General features: G+C 39.9%; 1 protein-coding gene across 2 annotated transcripts in view; it reads right to left on the reverse strand.

Annotated features, from left to right (window-relative positions):
- ZNRF2 (zinc and ring finger 2) overlaps window positions 1–18506 on the reverse strand; it is a 60294-nt gene that overhangs the window by 20070 nt on the left and 21718 nt on the right. Inside the window, exon 2 of one of the 2 annotated variants that reach the window (XM_048077988.2) lies at window positions 9593–9688. In XM_048077988.2, the coding sequence (XP_047933945.2) occupies window positions 9593–9688 (96 nt within the window). Of the gene's footprint in view, window positions 1–9581; window positions 9689–18506 lie in introns of both variants that reach the window. The other variant, XM_066991959.1, reaches the window with a different exon arrangement.

Here is an 18506-nt window from a genome sequence, read left to right on the forward strand (position 1 = left end):
AGTCAAATAAAAGAAACAATTTCAGTGTTCATCAATCATGATCATTCCTAATAATAACACAAGACGATTAACCCAGGAGATGGATTTAAAAAAAGAAGTCCCCAAAGACAATTCTCCAACATTTGTTCAGCTTTACACACACAATCTGGCAGTGTACTTCTACAACCGTATTAAAGTTTTATTTCTCTCCCCCTTTTTAAATCTACAGGCTATCAAAGCTATTGGACACCGTTACGACAACACGGTGTTTCAGCTAATAAAGCCATAGATCAAAACAGACTTGCTTAGAACAGGAGGGAAAAAGATAAAAACGTTAATCAAACGATTCCTTCCCCCCCATCTCCCCTCCCCCAAACATTGTTTATGGTCTAAAAAATTATCACTGAATCCTACATTACTGCTTAGTCACATGAAGGTTATCCATTACCCAACACTATACACAAAGGCTACCTAGACTTTGCACAAGAAAACAGGGGATGAGGAAAGTGGTAGAATTGATTGAAGTTTGATATGGCTTTGAATTTCAGACAGTCATTGGGGTAGGGTTAAAATGGAAGCCATCTAAGGTGTTTATGAGGAAACTTTAACAAGGTTTCATAACTGTTAATGTAGCTCACCACTAAACCTAAGTGAAGTTTTTCCTGTGCGGTAGAATTCAGGGTTACTTTGCAGCTGCAAAAATCTGTGGCCACAGAAGAGACGGTTACACAGACTTCAGAGAGCAAGGAGGTTCCTCCAGGGAGGACGTGCTGTAGCCTACCATGTGCTAGCCTTTGCAGCTTGGTAGCTCTGTCAGTATACAACCAATCAGTCATTGTCAATAGACAATTTACAAGCTGGTCTAGAATCACTGGATTTTGCTACAAATACCTAACTCTGGTAAATTTTTCTCTGTTAAGTAAGCAGTGACAATCATCCCCAACTTAGACGTGAGAATACTCTACCACACTGTGTTTTCATTCAGCTTATTTTGAAAGAGCTAGGCTTGCTCTACCACTGAACTCCCCTGCAAAAATTGTACGAACTTCCTTTATTATTAAGGTCTTGAGTCTGCAAGTCAGAAGTGCAACACTATTTAAATAATTAAAGGGTAGCAAGTTTTAAAGCAAGATTTTAATCTGAAGGAAAAACAAAAATAACAATAACAACGACAAAACAAACCAAACCAACCAACCAAACAAACCCAAAACCAAAGAAACCTTACAAGTGGTATTTCAGGCTATATTTTCAATTGATCTGCCCTTGGGGCAGTTTCTGAGCAAGAGGGAATGCTGCTTATTGCTTTGTATTTCCTTAGGAAAAAAAAATCCAAATCTGCAAGTCATCTGTCCTAGTTCCCGCAAAACAGAATGGAAATTTGGGAAGGAAACACCATGAAATTCCAGCAAAGATCACTCAGTGAGATGCTGTTTGGCATTTATTTTTAAAAAAACTAAGATTTCAAGTCAAGTACATTTTATTTCAAATTTCAGCCAATGAAACATACTCTCTAAGGTTAGGAAAAGATGTGTGTTTTCAAGTGTATGGTTTCTGCAGAGCAGCTACAGAAAATATGTCAGTTTGCTACTAACAAACAAGTAAAATCTCAAGGTTTTAGAGGCATCAGACTTAAAGGCTGCAGAATTACTATTCAAAACTAGGAACATTATTTTCCCTGAAGCTAAATTCCCAGCAGTCACAAGACTGCAGCAGTTGCAGACACGATTTATGACATCCTCCGAATGACCTCTCAAAGCTAAAGACTGATTAAGTGTAAGACACGGAAGGTAGCTCCTATCTGCCCGGATCACATGATGCAGAGTCACAGCACCGTGAGCATTTGCTATTGAGCTAACAAAACTGCTCCTCGGCTTTCTGCTGCATGCCGCACCGCACTGCCATTATGTAACAGAAGCACAATGACATACAGAACATAGCGAGTCCTAACCTGATCCGAATCGCTCCTTTCTTCACCTGCACCTGTTCTTTGCAGCACCAGTTCACAGGTGTATCTGTAATTTTCTAGGACAAGAACTGTCATTTGACTTCAGCAGCACTGTCAGTACCAAAGCAAGACAACAGCAGCATCTGAGATTAGAAGTAGCTTGTAAGGAAAAGAAACAACTTGAGCTATTCAGCACATGAATGATTCTATTTTCTCTACTTCTTTCAGAAACAATCAGGCTTGTTCGACAGTTGTCAAAAGCTTTACTGTATTTATCCAGTGCTGCACAGAAAATATTCCCATGGCACATGTATGCATTTATGTAAGGGCGATTCCAACGTACTGAGAAAAAAAGTGTTGTCTCACCCTCAGGAGCTGAAGTAAGCATGAGGTGACATTATAGCTAGGTTGGCCAAGAGTGATTTATGATGGCTGTCGCAGGAAGTACTGTCTGGTGGCTTTAGGCCTGGCTCAAGGGCAAGTATGCAGAGAATCACCTACCAAAACAGCCTTCTCTCCAAAGGTTCATTAAAAAGAGCCAGTCCTATTCACAACAAATCAGGGAAAAGTTTAAAAGATGAATGGATGTGATGTCCGATGTCCCAAAGTTTTATACTCCTAGGTAAGATGCAAACACGTTAACTCGAATTCCATCACAGCAAGAAAATTTAGCATAATCTGTTGAGCATCCCCAAACCGCACCATGAAAATTAGCTGTCATAGCTGCTTTACAAACCAATGCTTCCCTTTCTCTTACATGAAGAGTAAGGTAATGAGCAACGTTGGTATCTTAAGCTGCCGACACCACTAAGCCTCCAAGATTGTATCTTACCAAGATAAATGGGGCCAGTTTGCAGCTCTGAGAAGTGTTCCAGACATTTGGGGCCCTTTTCTCTCAGTTACACTATGTTCCCATTTCACAAGCTTTCTTCACAGCCACACCATTAGAGATATACAACTTACTTTTTTTCCTGGTAGCAAAGGGTTGACAGTTTGTGGGTGTGGAGGAAAGATTAGAGACTGCAGCCTCTGAAAATGCTCCAACTCCACACTATCATGGACTGACCCAATTCATCCACTGACTGAGGCTCAAATGGGGTCACAGAAGCAAGTCCCACCTCCTTTAGGAGGTAGGCCCACATTGCAGATTGAGTGTGGCTTTACTTAGTGACATTTCTCACCACTACTCCTCAAAACGAACAACCTTCTCCCCAACAAAACTTAGCTGTAACAGGCTGGTTTTGGAGTGCTACTTTTCCATGAGACACCAAAAACTGCTGAAAGAGATTTGGTACGGTTGGAAGGAAATACAGCTTTCCTGAATACAAGGGAGGAAGAGCTAGAGTTGCCTATTCTTCTTGTCAGTCTGGTTTGAATGAGTAGCTACCCATGGCCTACACTGGTGAAAATCAGTGGAAGTTCTCTCCTTGCAGAAACGTTAAAGAATTCCTAAAGGGAGGAAGAGCGAACTAGTCAATATACTTTAATCAAGTTCTTCAAACGCAGTTTCCCTCCCTGAAACTGTGACAATGATTTGCAAGACAGACCATGAAAAGTCTGAGTTGACGTCGTACCAATTCACAGAATAACAGCTGTGCAAATGTCTGAGATTAAACTTTTATTTACAGTAGCAATGTTCCTCTACTGGCACATTAAACAAAATCTCCAAGTTCAACAGATGTTCATCAGTTCAAGTTATTTTTAAGAAATACATTAGAAAACAGTTTTAAAGCATTAAGGAAACTGAATGAACCTCCTACATAATCTGGAGGGTTTTCATGGGTACACAAGATCAAAATAGGAGGAAATGTCACTATTTTAGCTGCAGGCCCATGCTAAGTGTCTGTTTACATGTTAAATTATCCTGCAGAGTATGCTCTTCCCCTGTCACACAGCACCCCTGAGGACAGACTGCAGAACCACCTAGGGCAGAGCAAGAAGCTAGAATCTCTTGGTCGAGAATCTTGTTAGACTCCAAAATGGGAGAACTGAAAATTTCTAAGAAGAATTCTGTATCTCATATGAAGTGGAATGAAAGAACTGCTTTGCCTTGGTATTATTTTGTACTGCTTTGCTGAAAGTCTAGTCCTATTAAAGGATGAGGACAAGGAGGAAGGCTTAAGCTTTTCCTGGCAGACTGGCAAGATGCCCTTTTGCAAGGTCTTTTAGGGTATGGTCTCAGGAATCCTGGCAGAGACGTGAACTTGAAATTAATAATTCTCTTCATTTTCTTCAGACTGAAGTTTTGAGTCAAGACAGGTGACGGCATCGGCCCTGCTGAGTAAAACACCACCCTCCCCTTTTTCATGCACAGAAGTGACCAAGGAAATTAAGTCACTGCAGTGGGGAGAACTACCAGCATCACAGATCTCAGTGGTCCAGATGCCAGGCTGTGGTGCGCTTCCCCTCCACTGAGCAATATAAACTAAGTTCTGACAAAAGTAACTTGACCCAAAGATTTCAAAACAGCCACAAATCAACTAAGCTTACAACTTGTGCTGGAAAAAGAACAGGTCAGTCCCATTCACAAAGAACGTTTCAAAAATATTTTTGTTTAGTCCTTTAGGTCCTTTATGCATCAAAATGCATATACTATAGTTGTCATTTAGATTTTGAGAACTTCTACAGCAGGATCATTGCTCAGACAGATGCCATTTCATGATTCTGAAACTCGCACACAGGCCTCAGTTTCACCAAACACGCAGTACGACCACTTCTCTTTTTGAACTGATTTAGAATTAACAGAGTATTTATACCCTCGTGACAAAACCCTGCTTTGCTTCCTTGCTAATCTAAATCAGAGCACTGCTGGAGCTTGAGCACTGCTGCGGTTCAAGTCACCTTGAGTTCGGTTAGACGGCACCAAAATATTTGGCTGGCTGTGCCTGGTACTGGATTCAAACACCCTTAAAGACAAAGTATGTTGTTGAACAAGAAAAGCACGTCGAGTTTCACTCTTGTCTTCCTTCCAGTACACCTACCTTCATTTTCAATGTTCTGTCTGTAACAGTTTTGCCACGTACTGATCTTCCACTCAAAACAGAGCTGAATAAACTTTAAAAGTAAAACCGTACATGTAATCAGTGCTGTATATGATGCCTGACCCCCTGCTCTTTTTTGGTGTGAGGGCTCAAAATTTCACTTATGGTAATTAAAAAAAATTTGCGAAGTGGTTACCTTGAGGAAGGAAAAATCCTCTAACAGTTCACACGCTGGCTGCAAGATATATTATTCTCTCTCTGAAATTAGACTAGCAAAAGTTTTTCTCCAGGAAACGAACCTCGGTAAATATGTTGGCCGCTAACCAGACCCACTGCTGTATTTGAATTAGAGGCAGGGCGGCCTGAGCGAGAGCAGCCCTGATGTCAAAGCAGCGCTACCCCTGAGCGCACAGCTTCCAGGAGGCCCGTTCAGAAAGTTTCCAGCAGGACGACGCTCCGACGCGAAGTGCTGACTTGCTGAAACCCAAAATATTCCGCAGGAATGTGCTACTTCAATCAAAACTTTTGAGAGAGGAGAGGCCGGCTCGCGGAGCCAGCCAAGCAGTGCAGTGAGCCGACTGGCTCTCCCCAGCTCCACGGGGTCACTGGCTTCCCCAGCTGGCTGGCCGCCAGGCTGCTGGGCCCTGCTGTCAGAGAGGCCCTTCAATAATAATAATAAAGTCTTACAAAGTGTTCCGAGAGGCAAACAAAGGCATTTCGAGAAGACAAACAGAATTACTTCAGACACAACCAGCTGCAAGGTTTCTTCAAAAGGAACTGGTGGCATTAGTTGCAAGCCCTCTAAAACTAGTTTGCCTTAAGTCCCAAGCAGCCCTCTCACCCGTGTCTTCTCAGGTCTTTTTAAACATCTTCCAATGAAAAAAATGCATCAATACTGTAAAAACACAAACTGAACAATAATTGCATTCAAAGCCTAAATTTCGCCAGGTAAGCCTGATCACCTGCTGTTCAGCAGTTGGTATTTATGTAGACCAACCCAACAGCAAAGAGGCCAAGGCAAGTTGCTTCCAAAGCACCGAGCCTTGCTTGAGAGAAGGGCTCTGCCTGGCCAAAACACACCGCGGCTCTGTGAGCAGCATCACTGGCGGAGTCAGCTCCCAGTGGGCCCTGTGTGCAGCTCACCACTGCAAATTGGAAAGACCTGGTGCCAGGGGCCTCACCGAACACGCTGAAGATAATGAATGGGATTGGCATGGCTATAGAATATTTTATAAGTGGTTTTCAAAAAACAACCGAAAACCCGGTCGACTACCAAGAAACACGCTTTCTCCACAAAACTGGCTTTCAGCAACCTGTGGCTAGCAAGTGCACAGGACCTATTTGGGCTTCTTGGCAACTCAGCAAGTAACAGTATGAAGGGTGTCCTTAATGGCTAAAAAAAGCAAGACTATGTAAGACAGTAACAGTAAACACCACGATGTTTTTGCGCAATTCAGTTCATTTAAACAGCTATTGTATCAAAATGACTATATACTGGTTCATGGCTGAGCACCACAAGTAGTTCAAGAGATACTTGGAACAAAGTTCCACAGAAAAAAGAAAGAGCTCTTTTTACAGGCCCAACTGAGTAAGCAATGAGATCTCTGTTGGAGGCAAGTCACATGATTTTATAAAGAATAAGGCTAATAAAACGTACTGATTTATTTCTATGAAAATCAGCACAACTTGCAGCATAGAACTGGGACAAATTGGTGACCAGTCCCTTTCAGAAAACACGTGTAAATCAGACAGCTGCCACAGACTGCAGTTCACTGGTCCTTCCTTCTGCCCAAACACAGTTCAGAAAGCAATTAGACATTGCCTGTGAGGACTTCTGTAAACAAACAAACAAAACTTTCTAATCACAACTCAGTCTTACACCATTTTTCTGGGGAAGTCTGTATGCCTTAGACTCGCATTGAAAAGAAAGAATGCTTGTCTTCTCAGAATCACACAATATGTACAGTTTGCTCCCTGACATTTCCTAGAAAGATCTAATCTTCAAACATTTACAGTATCACAAGGAAACATATCCAAAACAGAATTAGATATATACACAGTTCAGTCCAACCACCTAACTTTTAAACATCTCACCGCTTGCAAGTCGAAAGTTCCCTTCAACTACTTGCAACATAAATATATATAGAGAAAAAGCAGGTAAAAGAATATCAGGAGTTCAAGAGGTATCAAGAGTTGACAGCAGCATCTTTTTTTTCTCTAAAACAAAACTTGAGATGCCCTTCTTATAGCTTACTGATCTTCTCGTTATTTTGCAAACAGCAAAAATACAGGAAAAATGTATGCATCTAGACATCTGTGTGCAATTCTGGGCCTGTAATTACAGCAGCATTTAGTCAAGTTATCGATCTGCTAGTTAATCCTTGTTCATTAGCCTCATTAAATGCATCACAATCATACTACAAAGTAACTATTAAGTGGTACACAACGCTAAAGCCATATCCTCAATTTCTTCGTGCTGCAGTAACTTAAGTAACCAACTATATTCTCTAATTTAAGATTTAGTCCACAACTCCAGGAGCTAACCAACTGCAGTCAGAAGGATTAATGCACACTTCTATTAAGGTTTTATGAGAATGAGACCATAATTCCAGGTAAGTGTGTCTCTCAAACCAATTTCTGCAATTTAGTAGTTTTCTCCTTTCAAGCTTATATAACCACTTCCTAGAACAAGCATCTGAGGCTCTGTATGCTGTAGACACGCTCCTAATTTGACAAATTACATGATTCAGGTAATACCTTATATTGCATTGTCCGCAACTGCTTTTGTCGTGCTGCAAATTATCAAGAGAGTGGCTTCATGGGCCACACAGAGGTTTTTATTTGTGCTCATTTACAGGGAAGTTTTGTGTTGTTTTTTTTTGCTTAAGGGACTGTGCAAAACTAATGAGATGGCCCAAAAGAGCTCCAATTAACAACGTACCAGCTGGGAGAGACAATGCAGGGAAAAAAAGTTTGAATATGGCACCGCTGTGATACAAATGAACATCACAAACACCACCGAGAGGTTATGTGATTGCTTTTTCCTTGAAAAAAAGTAAGTCAGCTGAATATGCTCGTACATACATATAGGAAGCAGCAGGAGCAAAGGATCTCAGTCTGTCAGCTTGTAATTTGTGCACATCCCATCAGCTGGATTACAGCCAGAGCTTGCTCTCTGCCAGCTTGCCACCTTCTGCTCCACCCAAACTGATCCCAAGTGCTTCACTTCTCCCTGACTCGGCTGACTAGCCCGCTTCTCTCTTATGCTCAACAGCTCACAGTACACAGAACCCTAAAAACCTACCTTGGAAACTGCTCAGTCCTAATTTAAAAGACAAAAATAAAACAAAATTACCAGAATAAAAAGAAACAAAACCCCTCTGCTAGATAAAGTCAACTTTCTCAAATATACGGTGCAACACCAGGAGAAAAAAAAATATTTATTTTACCTGAGTACTGTGCTTTGAAATGGATTTCACAACTGCAAGTATATGATTTCAAATTATTTTCGCAATTAATGCTGTTCCTGTAACCCTGATGCCTTATTGCTATCCAGACAAAGAATAAGATGGGCCCTATCATCCTTCAAGACCTCTCCCAAGACAAAATCCAGCATAGAATACCATAACAGAAGGGAGACGGAGGTCAAAGACTCCATAACACTATCAGTTATTTAGACATTAAATTAAGTTGGAAGGGACCTCTGGAGGTCTTCTGGTCCAGCCCCTCATTCAAAGCTGGACCAACTTAGACTAAGTTGCTCAGGGCCTTGCCTAGTCAGTTTCTGATGAGATTGCACAGCCTCTCTGGGCACTTGCTACTGTGTTGGACCATCCTCATTATGAGGACTTTCTACCTTACACTGAATCTGAATTATCCTTGCTGCAACTTGTGACCATTGCGTCTCAGCTTTTTGCTGTGCACCTCCAAAATGAGTATGGCTCCCTCTCAATTTCCTTCTAACCATGTTCTGCTCTCACATAGAGCTGAGTGTTAGCCTAAGCCACAGTGGTAGAAAGGTTTGATCCCCAAAGTGGCAAAAGTTCTGTTTGTCTTGCATCATAGGCTGCTTACAAGGAGAGCTTAGTGGCATGGGAACACAAAGCTACCACAGGTCCCATTTGACATTGGGAAAAGTATAAGTAAACCCACAAAAACTGAAGGTTTGAAGACCTATATATCTACCAGTCCTTATGCATATCACGTAAGCAATAGGCAGTTCCTCAGCTCCTTCAAGAAAGGGCCACTTTTTTGACTAAGTTATAAGTACATGGTGCAGCAATAACAGTTCTTAAAATGTTCCCAGAAGGAGACTTGAATGATCTTTCTGATCACTCAGTGCCATAGGTAAGAGGTTGTTTAAGCTACACATATCTCAAGTGGACACTAACTGGACAAGGACTAGCATATGACCTTGTGATCAGAAACAGAATAAAGCATACTCAGATAAGGATAATTTTACACTTGCGGTATAAGTCAACAGCATAAATTATACTGGCATACGGTGTTAAAAAAAAAAAAAAGACCAAGTTCTTAAAAATTATTTTGAAAAAATTTACTACAAGCCAAAAAAACCCACGCCACTTCTGAGTCCACTGGATTAGTTACCTGAATAGCTTACTAAATAAATAATTATTATCACTCTAATGTTTAAAATGAAGAAATTATCAGCTTACTTCTTTCTTACCATTGTAGGTTATCCTTGGTTTCGTCAAACACATCACAAGATGTAAATCCATTTCATCAGAAGATACAAATTTTGAACATACAGGGCACTTGAATCCTATGAAAAACAAAAACATGTAAGCGTGAGTACACTTGACCATGTAGCAAATATTCACATTTAAGCCAAAACACTATTCTCCACACATTCAAAGCAAAAAAAAATAAAAAAAAATCTGGCAGCTTTTCAGTTTTGACCTGACTTTTCTTACATGAATATAATTCTCTTGATTTCAAAAGACCTCAGAATGAACCATTGTTTCTGCAGATGGATCTGTTGCCAAGTGTAAACGTGTCACCACCTCTGGAATGTAAAGTTTCACAACAACTTCAAGAGCAGTTTAAGACAGGAGAAAGAGGATAACATGACTCTACCAAAACAGAAATTAGAAATGTAGGGAGCATGTAATCATTAAAATCTGAACCTGGGCAGGAACTCTGAATTAACAGCATCACTTTTACCAGGAATAGCGTTGAAAATTTAACAAAGGATCTCAGTTTTACACCTCATCAGGCAAGCTGCAGCATCCTTCACCAGTCTGGGGCACCGGGACAACATTAACTCAAGGGTGTCACCTCACCTACTGAATCACTAATATTTCCTGTAGCACCGAATTTGTTTGACTTTTCTCATCCTAGCCAAGCATGACCTTGTTTAGCTAGTGAGGTCACAGCCTGAGGCAACGCGGGATAAGGAATAATTAAGACAGTCTGGATTGTGATGCAACTGCATAATAGTCCATGACAAAACTACTTAATACTTTAATTTATGTCATTACCATGTCTTCCAGTTAAGAAGACAAGATTGGCCGGACAAGTTTTAAGATCCACAGAAAAGTCTGAGTGGTAGACTGATTTTGATCTGCTGAGTAATTAACGTGCAAGTGAGAGACAAAAAGCCACCCAACAGGGATCTTGATGTAGAAGAGCTGTTAAGAAGTATGCCTACAGGACAACACAGAGCAAAAATATCTACATAAAAATATTCAAAATCTGTGCTCAATGCCAACTCCTTAGTTGGCACTGCAGGAAAGTAATGACACAGGCGTGTATAAGTGGACATTGCATCTCTAGTATGAACATCCCAGCCTGCTCCCATAGTCTTTACTTTGTTGCCCCTTGCTTTTGTACCTCCAGCCTCAGGAGCCCACGATGAACTGAGTCAGCCGAGGATATCGAGTGATTCGATGTTGCACTTTCAAGTTACTGATGCCTGAGAATTTTGATCTTTTCTGGTAATTATTATCCAGATGTAGATCAAGCAACCAACCCGAAGCATTAGCACTTGAAGAAATGCACTGAATTTATCAAGGCAAGAGTTGTTGTTTTTTTTTGGTGCAGCTAATAGGAAGCAAGTCAAACCAGGCAACTGGTAGCACACATGGGGAACTCGGAGCAGCAACCGAACATGTACGCTGGAAACCACTTCCTGAGATAAAGTACAGCTCTGATTCTTCCCGTTTTAGCTACAAGTGCTTCATATCTGCTTGTTCTTGTTTCAGTGTTGCACTTTATTTTAAATATTGCTCCTCTCTCTTTTTTTGCTATCCCTCCCCAAACCCACATATTTACAAGTAACAGTTACACCCACAGGTTAATAAGCACAAAACAACCAAACATGTATTTTGAAAAACAGGTTGGGAGGATTAATTTACTTGGAGAAGGCTCTGTCAGTGACCCTTCAGCCACTGCTCTCTTTCCCCCAGGCTGCATCTCAACATGACTAAAATCTAAAATCTAAATTAGTATCTTAGTCCTCCAAACACCCCAAACCACCCGAAGCTGTTTCGTTATGGTTTTCTTCAAAAACTGACCTAAGGGTAAGTTCTCTCTCAGCCATTATCAGCCAAATGCAGCTGATTACTCTTAAGTCTAGTCACAGTCAAAAAGCCTACTAATATCCATGCCTTATTCTCATTTATATGCTCCTGCTAGGCACAACTGACAACATATTCTGATGTAAAAAGGCACGTAACTTCCTTATATGCTGCAGACCAGTCCTGCCATGCCAGAAGGGAGTGTTTGCATTACAGCAAGTTAGCAATTATGTTCATGGCTAGTTAAGCACTGGGACAGTCATTAACAAGTTGCCTCTGCTTTCTGGACAGAACTCTTCAAGCTATTCCGCAGGGTCACCAACGCATCTAATTGGCAGTGACAGGGGGCAGGGAATAAAACACCACTAGTTTTTAGAACCACTTCTAAAGTTAACAGTGGTATTAAAAGGGGACCTATCCCAAGAATGCAGGGAGGGAAGACTTGAATCCAAATGAAACAGTAGGGAGAAATTCTGTATATAGTAATAATAATAGCAGCAGCCCTCATCAGTGCAAGCAACAAAAGGCTTTTCCTTAAAACCATGCCCAAGGATAGACAGCTATGAAAAATCTTTATTGGTTATCCCACCGGAGTACTCAGCTGAATGTGCTTATATTACCATGTGCCTGTCCTTAAGTCTTATAAACTGCCCAGATTTTGACAATATAGTACCTTGTGACTTATCCAATGTCAAGGAGGAGCTGAAGGTAACAGGTAAGCAAATACAAATATCCTCCTGACACAGCAAGTCTGGAAGATGACTGCTATAGCTGTATTCAACATGCAGAACAATACCTCACTTACACCTAACACTTAACTAAGACTTATGGACCAATTTAGCAGCCAGTGGTAAAGGTTTCTTTGTGGAAAAAGATGTTTTTCCACTGACCAGCATCAGCTGAGTGTCAGAGACTAGCATTACAGCAGAAAAAGTGCCTTGAACTCTCTACACCTGAAACATTTTTCAAAGGCAAGTGAAATCCCGCTTCTCATTTCTTCCCAGTGTTGTGCTGCAATAACCAGCTCCTGGATTTCCCCATCTTCCTCAACAGATGCACCGTGCATGTTTTGTGTGAAGGATGTTAACATTTCCAACTCCTTTAGCAACCCCAAGGAACAAATTATTTTGAATGTAGACGCTATTTTCAGGTGTATTTTAAAAGATAAGTGAAATTCCAACACTGTCAACAATTTGGTGTTTTCCTTACCTCAAATCAGAAGGCAATAGTTTCATGACCCAGTTTACAATTAAGCGCTCTGCAAGAACAAAGACTCTATTGTACCACTGTCCAGTAGGCTAACAACGTCTATAGCCCATGTTTGTTTTTACCACCAGTTTCAAGGAACAATTCTGATAAACTTTAAGAAAGTTTCACATGACTTCAACAATCAGCAACAGGTCAAAAATAACTTGTTCTCTACTTGACTTGTTTCACTGGGTTTCGTGGATAAACACTGTATTCACAGTCATCCGGATGACAAAATAGAAGTAGTCATCGGATGAGGTGGCATCAGGTTAAGTGTCCTGTAAAAACTTCCAAATGCTATCTACAAAAAGATAGCACAACAGATGACCTACAGTTCTAGACAAAAATGCAACTCTTATGAAGTTGCTGATTTCTCAGCATCCCTTATCCTCATCCAAGATAAGCAACTATCACTTCTGTATTAGGGTCACCACACAGTTGCAAAGCTGTCCTTCCTTCTCACATTGCAGAGAGGACATTGCCTGTGATAAAAAAGCATGAGCCACCTCTCATCCCAACCTCAATCACCTCTCAATCCCAATCTGTAGAGCAGGAAGGAATTGAGCACCAGATCTGAGCAAGCACAGACATCTAGCTGACTTCTGCAAGTGCAGGCTTAAGAGAAACCAGAAACAAATTCTTACAGACTCCCATCATCTAGTTTCACAATCCTGAGTACAATACCGAAAGTAACATATTACTTAAACCAAACCCACAATCCTGGAAAGAAGTGCAGTTACAAGAAAAGAGACAGAACAGAAAGAAACAGAAAGTTACAGTGAAGCAACTTAAAAATTCCAAGATGGCAGAGAAAGTTTGAAATAACGAAACCTGTAAAAGTAGCAGGAATTCACTATTCAGAAGTGAATTCTCTCTCTCATTCTCTCTTGAATGTATCACTTTGTTCCGACTGCCATCTTTTGCAAACAAGCCTACAGTTACCCAAGAAATCCTATTGTTTCCCATATCCACGTACAGAATTTGCAACTTTAATCTCTGGCAGGTTTGGAAACCATCCACAGGGACAGGCTGGTGAGTGGCCACTCACATTATCCATACCAGCTTCAACCTTTTATTGGTATTTTATTGTGGTTGCCTTCCTTTGCAAACAGACTACTTAGCAAAGCAAACAAAATCTCAAATCCATCCAATAAATAATACAAACTCCTGGACCGCTACAATTTTTTGCAAAAACATTTTGGTATTATTCTGGAATACCTTTGGGGTGGTCCTTTTGGTCAATGTTAATGTCAGTAGTACTAATGACAAGAACATCACCAAAACCAAACTAAAAGTATAATGAAACTAACTGTCCTTTAAAAATAAATATTGAATGCGGTCAAGTTTTTGTATGCTTGTGTTTTCAATTAAGACAAATAAATCCATCTCCGTTTACGTTTAAGCAAGTTGTAAGCAAAGAGAAAGCTTTACATACACACACTTTTGCAAAATGTATTTGGCAATTAAGAAGCCTGACAAATGTTACTTACATACTTGCACTTGTTCTTCAGCGTTCAGAGAAATAAGTATAGACAATCTGGAAGCACAGCATCCAGTAAATATGACGGTATGCAGGGTGGTATGCAAGAGTATTGTCACAAATAATGCCTGCGTAATGATGCTAAAACAGACCTATCAAACAAAATGCCCTTCCCCAATAAACAGGAAAGACTTTACTGAGAAACATGGTTAGAAAGGATGTCAAGAGGTAACTGAGTTCATCCCACACAGGGCAACTGGGTAAATGTACTTAGAGGATTTAATCTGCCCTTAAAAATCAACTAGTGAAACACTTTACAACTATCCTAGCCAACCTGCAATGCTGATCAGCCAGTCCTAGAGAGAAAATCTTCCCTTCTCTCTAATTCGGCAGCTTTCACTTTCACAAAAAGGTTTATTACTTCTTATGTGTTCAGTGGACATTGAAAACAGTTGGTAACTGTCATTTGCGTAAAAAAAAAAAAAAAAAAAAGCATGCTCACACTAGAAAATGCACCCTTCGTCTTTTTCCACTAGACTGCACAAAACCAGTTACTCTAATCTTTCCTTACAGGCTCTGGTATCTAAAACTTTTATTCCTATAGCTGTCTTCTGGACTCTGTCCAACATTTAAGTATTGGATTGACAAAAATTGGGCAGAGCTTTCAGGCCAAACCTTCAGAAGTCCTAAGCAGAAATGCATGGTTACCTATCATATTGTTCTGTTACACCAGGCGTTGAGAGGAGAATATATCCTTTATAGGCGTACACACACTCACCCTGTAAACAAACCACCAGACTGCTGTCCCATTCCACTCACAACAACCCCTACACCCTCAGCAGAACCGTTACTAGCCACGTCCCATTTTGCAGTGGTGCGTTTCATTTCCCCTCACGTTTAGTACCTCTCATTTGTCCTTTTTAACCCATTTTGAACATTTTTCTAATATGTCAAAACTAATGATGAATGCCAGTTTTGCTTCCAGATCTTACAAGTCTGGCACTAGATTCCATTTTTAAAGTGTCTCCCAAGAGGATTAAAAATGAACCCAACGTAGACCACTGCGATACTCCACTTGGATTGCTCTCTTAGAACAGGAACGGGATTTTTCTAAACTATTTCTGCATTCACCTACTTTTTTTTTTTTTCAATCTAGACTATATTCTCTAAGTCTGCTGATGCAAATATCAAACAAATAGCACCAATGTTTTATGTTTATGTACAATGCATCGGCTTCTTCAACTTCTTCCTTTTATATTCAACTCTGTAAAGGACTATGAAGCGAGATTGTAAGAACAGCAGAAAAATAGATGGAAAGAATTCAGATTCTTGCTGAAGTAACAGTCCTGGTCAAGTTAAATTTTTGTCACACTCTTCTTCTGTAATCTAATTTGTAACGCTTAAAGAAAAAAAAAAAAAGAGCTCCAGTCAAGACCACATGTCAGAGTTATTTGGCCACAGAATTCCCTCTTCTCTTCTCCTCAGCCAGCTGAAATGGAAAGACAGAATGAGTAATTCCTTAAACAAAAACCATGAAGCTTTGTACATGAAAGCACATTGCTTTACCAAAGCTAACATCTTACCTGGCAACTTTACCCTTACCATCAAAGGGAATAAGATTAATTCATACTAATTTAAGAACAGAGAATTGGCATTTTTTAACTGTCTTCAAGAAGTTAGAATGTTTATAAAATAAAGAGAAGAAGAAAGAAAAAGTATTACCAGTTCCCAAGGAACCCTCTAAATGAAAATTTCTAAATGCTGTAGCTCCAAATAGAAGTGGCTACTTGGAGACAGTTTTTCGTTTTATGTAGAGACTTGTTTTTATTATGGGAGAAAAGATACATCTAGTTGTTTGGCTTTCATCCTTCCTTACACTGTCAGTGGCCTGAGCTGAGAAAACCCAGCACCATCTGGAAAGACCTCTGGAGATGAAAATAAAGAAAGATGTACCTCCTTCAATTTGAGAGGGAATAGGAAATCATATACTAACAAAGACAAAAACATAAAAATACCAAACTCTGTCATTTTACAAAACTTGACCAGATTAAGCATAAATAGTTTCTTCTTCTCAGTACTTGATTTTGCGCTCCTAAACTATAGTGGTTTCTTCACCCCTTTTGTGCCATAAAACTGAAATAAATACACTTGTGAATTCCTTGATGAGAACAAGGGATCTTCTCTTATATATATATATATATATATTATTTTTTTTATTTAAAGCTCACACAGCACTCACAGGAAAGAGAAGAATAAATGAAATGGAGAAAAAAAAATAAGACTGAAATTTATTTCAGTTAAGGATAAACTCACAGGAGACCGTAGAATAATTTGAGAAGATGTGTTTGGATAATACTTCCTTCACCTCCTAAGCAAAAGCTGAAGAAAGACAATCTCACTACGTAACTTCTTTAACTCCCTTCATCTTGTTAACTGGGTGAGATCTTCAATAGCAATCACTGAAAAATAACGCAGTACAGAACGAAGAGCAGGAATTGAACAAGACATTTTCTTATTCACGAGTAAAGCCTTTATCAACTGCACAACTTCAGGTGTCTAATACCAATGTAAAGCACATGATAATGACTATAATTGACAGCTGTGCACTTTTAGAAACTGAAGAGCAATAAATACAGCCATGAAAGTAGAGGTGGGGGGAAAGCCCCGTGCTAAAATACCTTGAAAACCAGAAGATAAGATTGTAGGTGGGAGAGACTTGTAGAAAGGGTGATTTTCTCTCTTAATACAAAAATAAGAACAGCTGTTACTAGAGTAACAGCTTTTCAGGAGCGATATTTTAGATCAAAGCTAGCACGAAGCACAAGTAGAAAAGACCTTCTTAGCTCCACTTGTGTGTAGGGGGTGTGTGGTCGGGTGTTATCCTCCCAGCCCACCATCTGTAGGGATCTGTAGTCAATGTAGACGACAGACTGCTCAAACCTCCTTCATCTGAACTCCTCCTGAGTCTATGCATTTTCAAATTTACAAGCACAGTGACATGACCAATTTTTAAAGTGACTTTTACAGTATCAGTTGTCTATTTAACTTATTATTAATTGCTTTTCAGACCTGTCAATTTCCCTACCACAGATCCATACCACAAGTTTCTCAGTGGAATAGAAGCAGCTTAAGAAATACAAGCGTGAACATAAACTTGTGTTGGAAGTTGCTTTCAGTAGATCTAAAGGTAAGAGCAAGCCTCAGCTGTCTTGGGGAAAAAAAAAAAAAAAAGAAAAAAGGCTCCACATAGACTCTAGATCCAAATGATTTCAAAAAATTTAGCCTCCTGTGTATGATGAATGCTAGAAATCATAGAAATCATGCCAGAAAGCATGGTCAATGATTTTGGGCACAAATGTATTTAATTTGCACATTGTAGGCAGGATTAACTTGGCAAAAAAGCTTAGTTTTTCCATTACCAAATGATGCCAAATAACTCACTGCAAGTCAGCTTGGAGGTCTGAAAACTTCATGCAAATGAAATAACTTCAAACGCTTACTTGGTAGATATTAACATATTCCTATAATTTTTTCCTACCTCACCTACCACAGTTTAAGTGCAGAGTATTCTTTTTTTCTCATTCCTATTCTCTCCTAAACCTAGGTCTTGGGGTTTTTGTTTGTTTTCTTCCTTCATTTTCCTACACCCTCACTTTTCTCTCGTTCTGTGGAGCCATATTTTTCTCAAACACCCAAAAAAGGTCTCTTCCCATTCATCACTTCACAATGGGAGGTGGAGAAGACAGGCAGGATAACAGTGTCCCACTGTTCTACTGAAGTAGGCTCTTCTGGAGTGACTGAGTAATTTGGCAAGACAGCTACTTATTCTTATGTAGAAGGAACCAGTTTGTTTACACCACCACCACCTTTCTCCACAGTGTCCATAAAGTCAGTACTTTGACAAATCCAGCAGAATTAAAGAAAATGCTTTCAACAGAAATCACATAACTTAAAAGGAAGTATAGGAAGAGCTGCTCCAAGATCAGAAGAAAGAATGAAGTCCTACTTTTTGAAAATGCACAGACATAAATATCTTGAAAACTCGCACTGTACAATGCAACAAATCTGATTAAAATTACATGAAGCATGATAGTAAGAGAGGGGAGGGTGGCTGTATCATGCTGAGAGTATATTTAATGCGAGCTAAAAGGAAAGAGGTGTGATGAGAAAATGGCTGAATAATGGTTGACAAGGATGACTAAACCGAACACGTGAAGACAGAGCACCTTGTCAGACGCAGAGAAGTCTTCTGAGCAAACTAGCCAAAATGCATATAAGGTCTTATGAAAAAAAGAAATGGGAGAGACAAAGTAAACACTGCACTTGAAACGCAG

Source organism: Anser cygnoides, chromosome 2, assembly GCF_040182565.1.
Source record: "Anser cygnoides isolate HZ-2024a breed goose chromosome 2, Taihu_goose_T2T_genome, whole genome shotgun sequence".
NCBI lineage: Eukaryota > Metazoa > Chordata > Aves > Anseriformes > Anatidae > Anser > Anser cygnoides.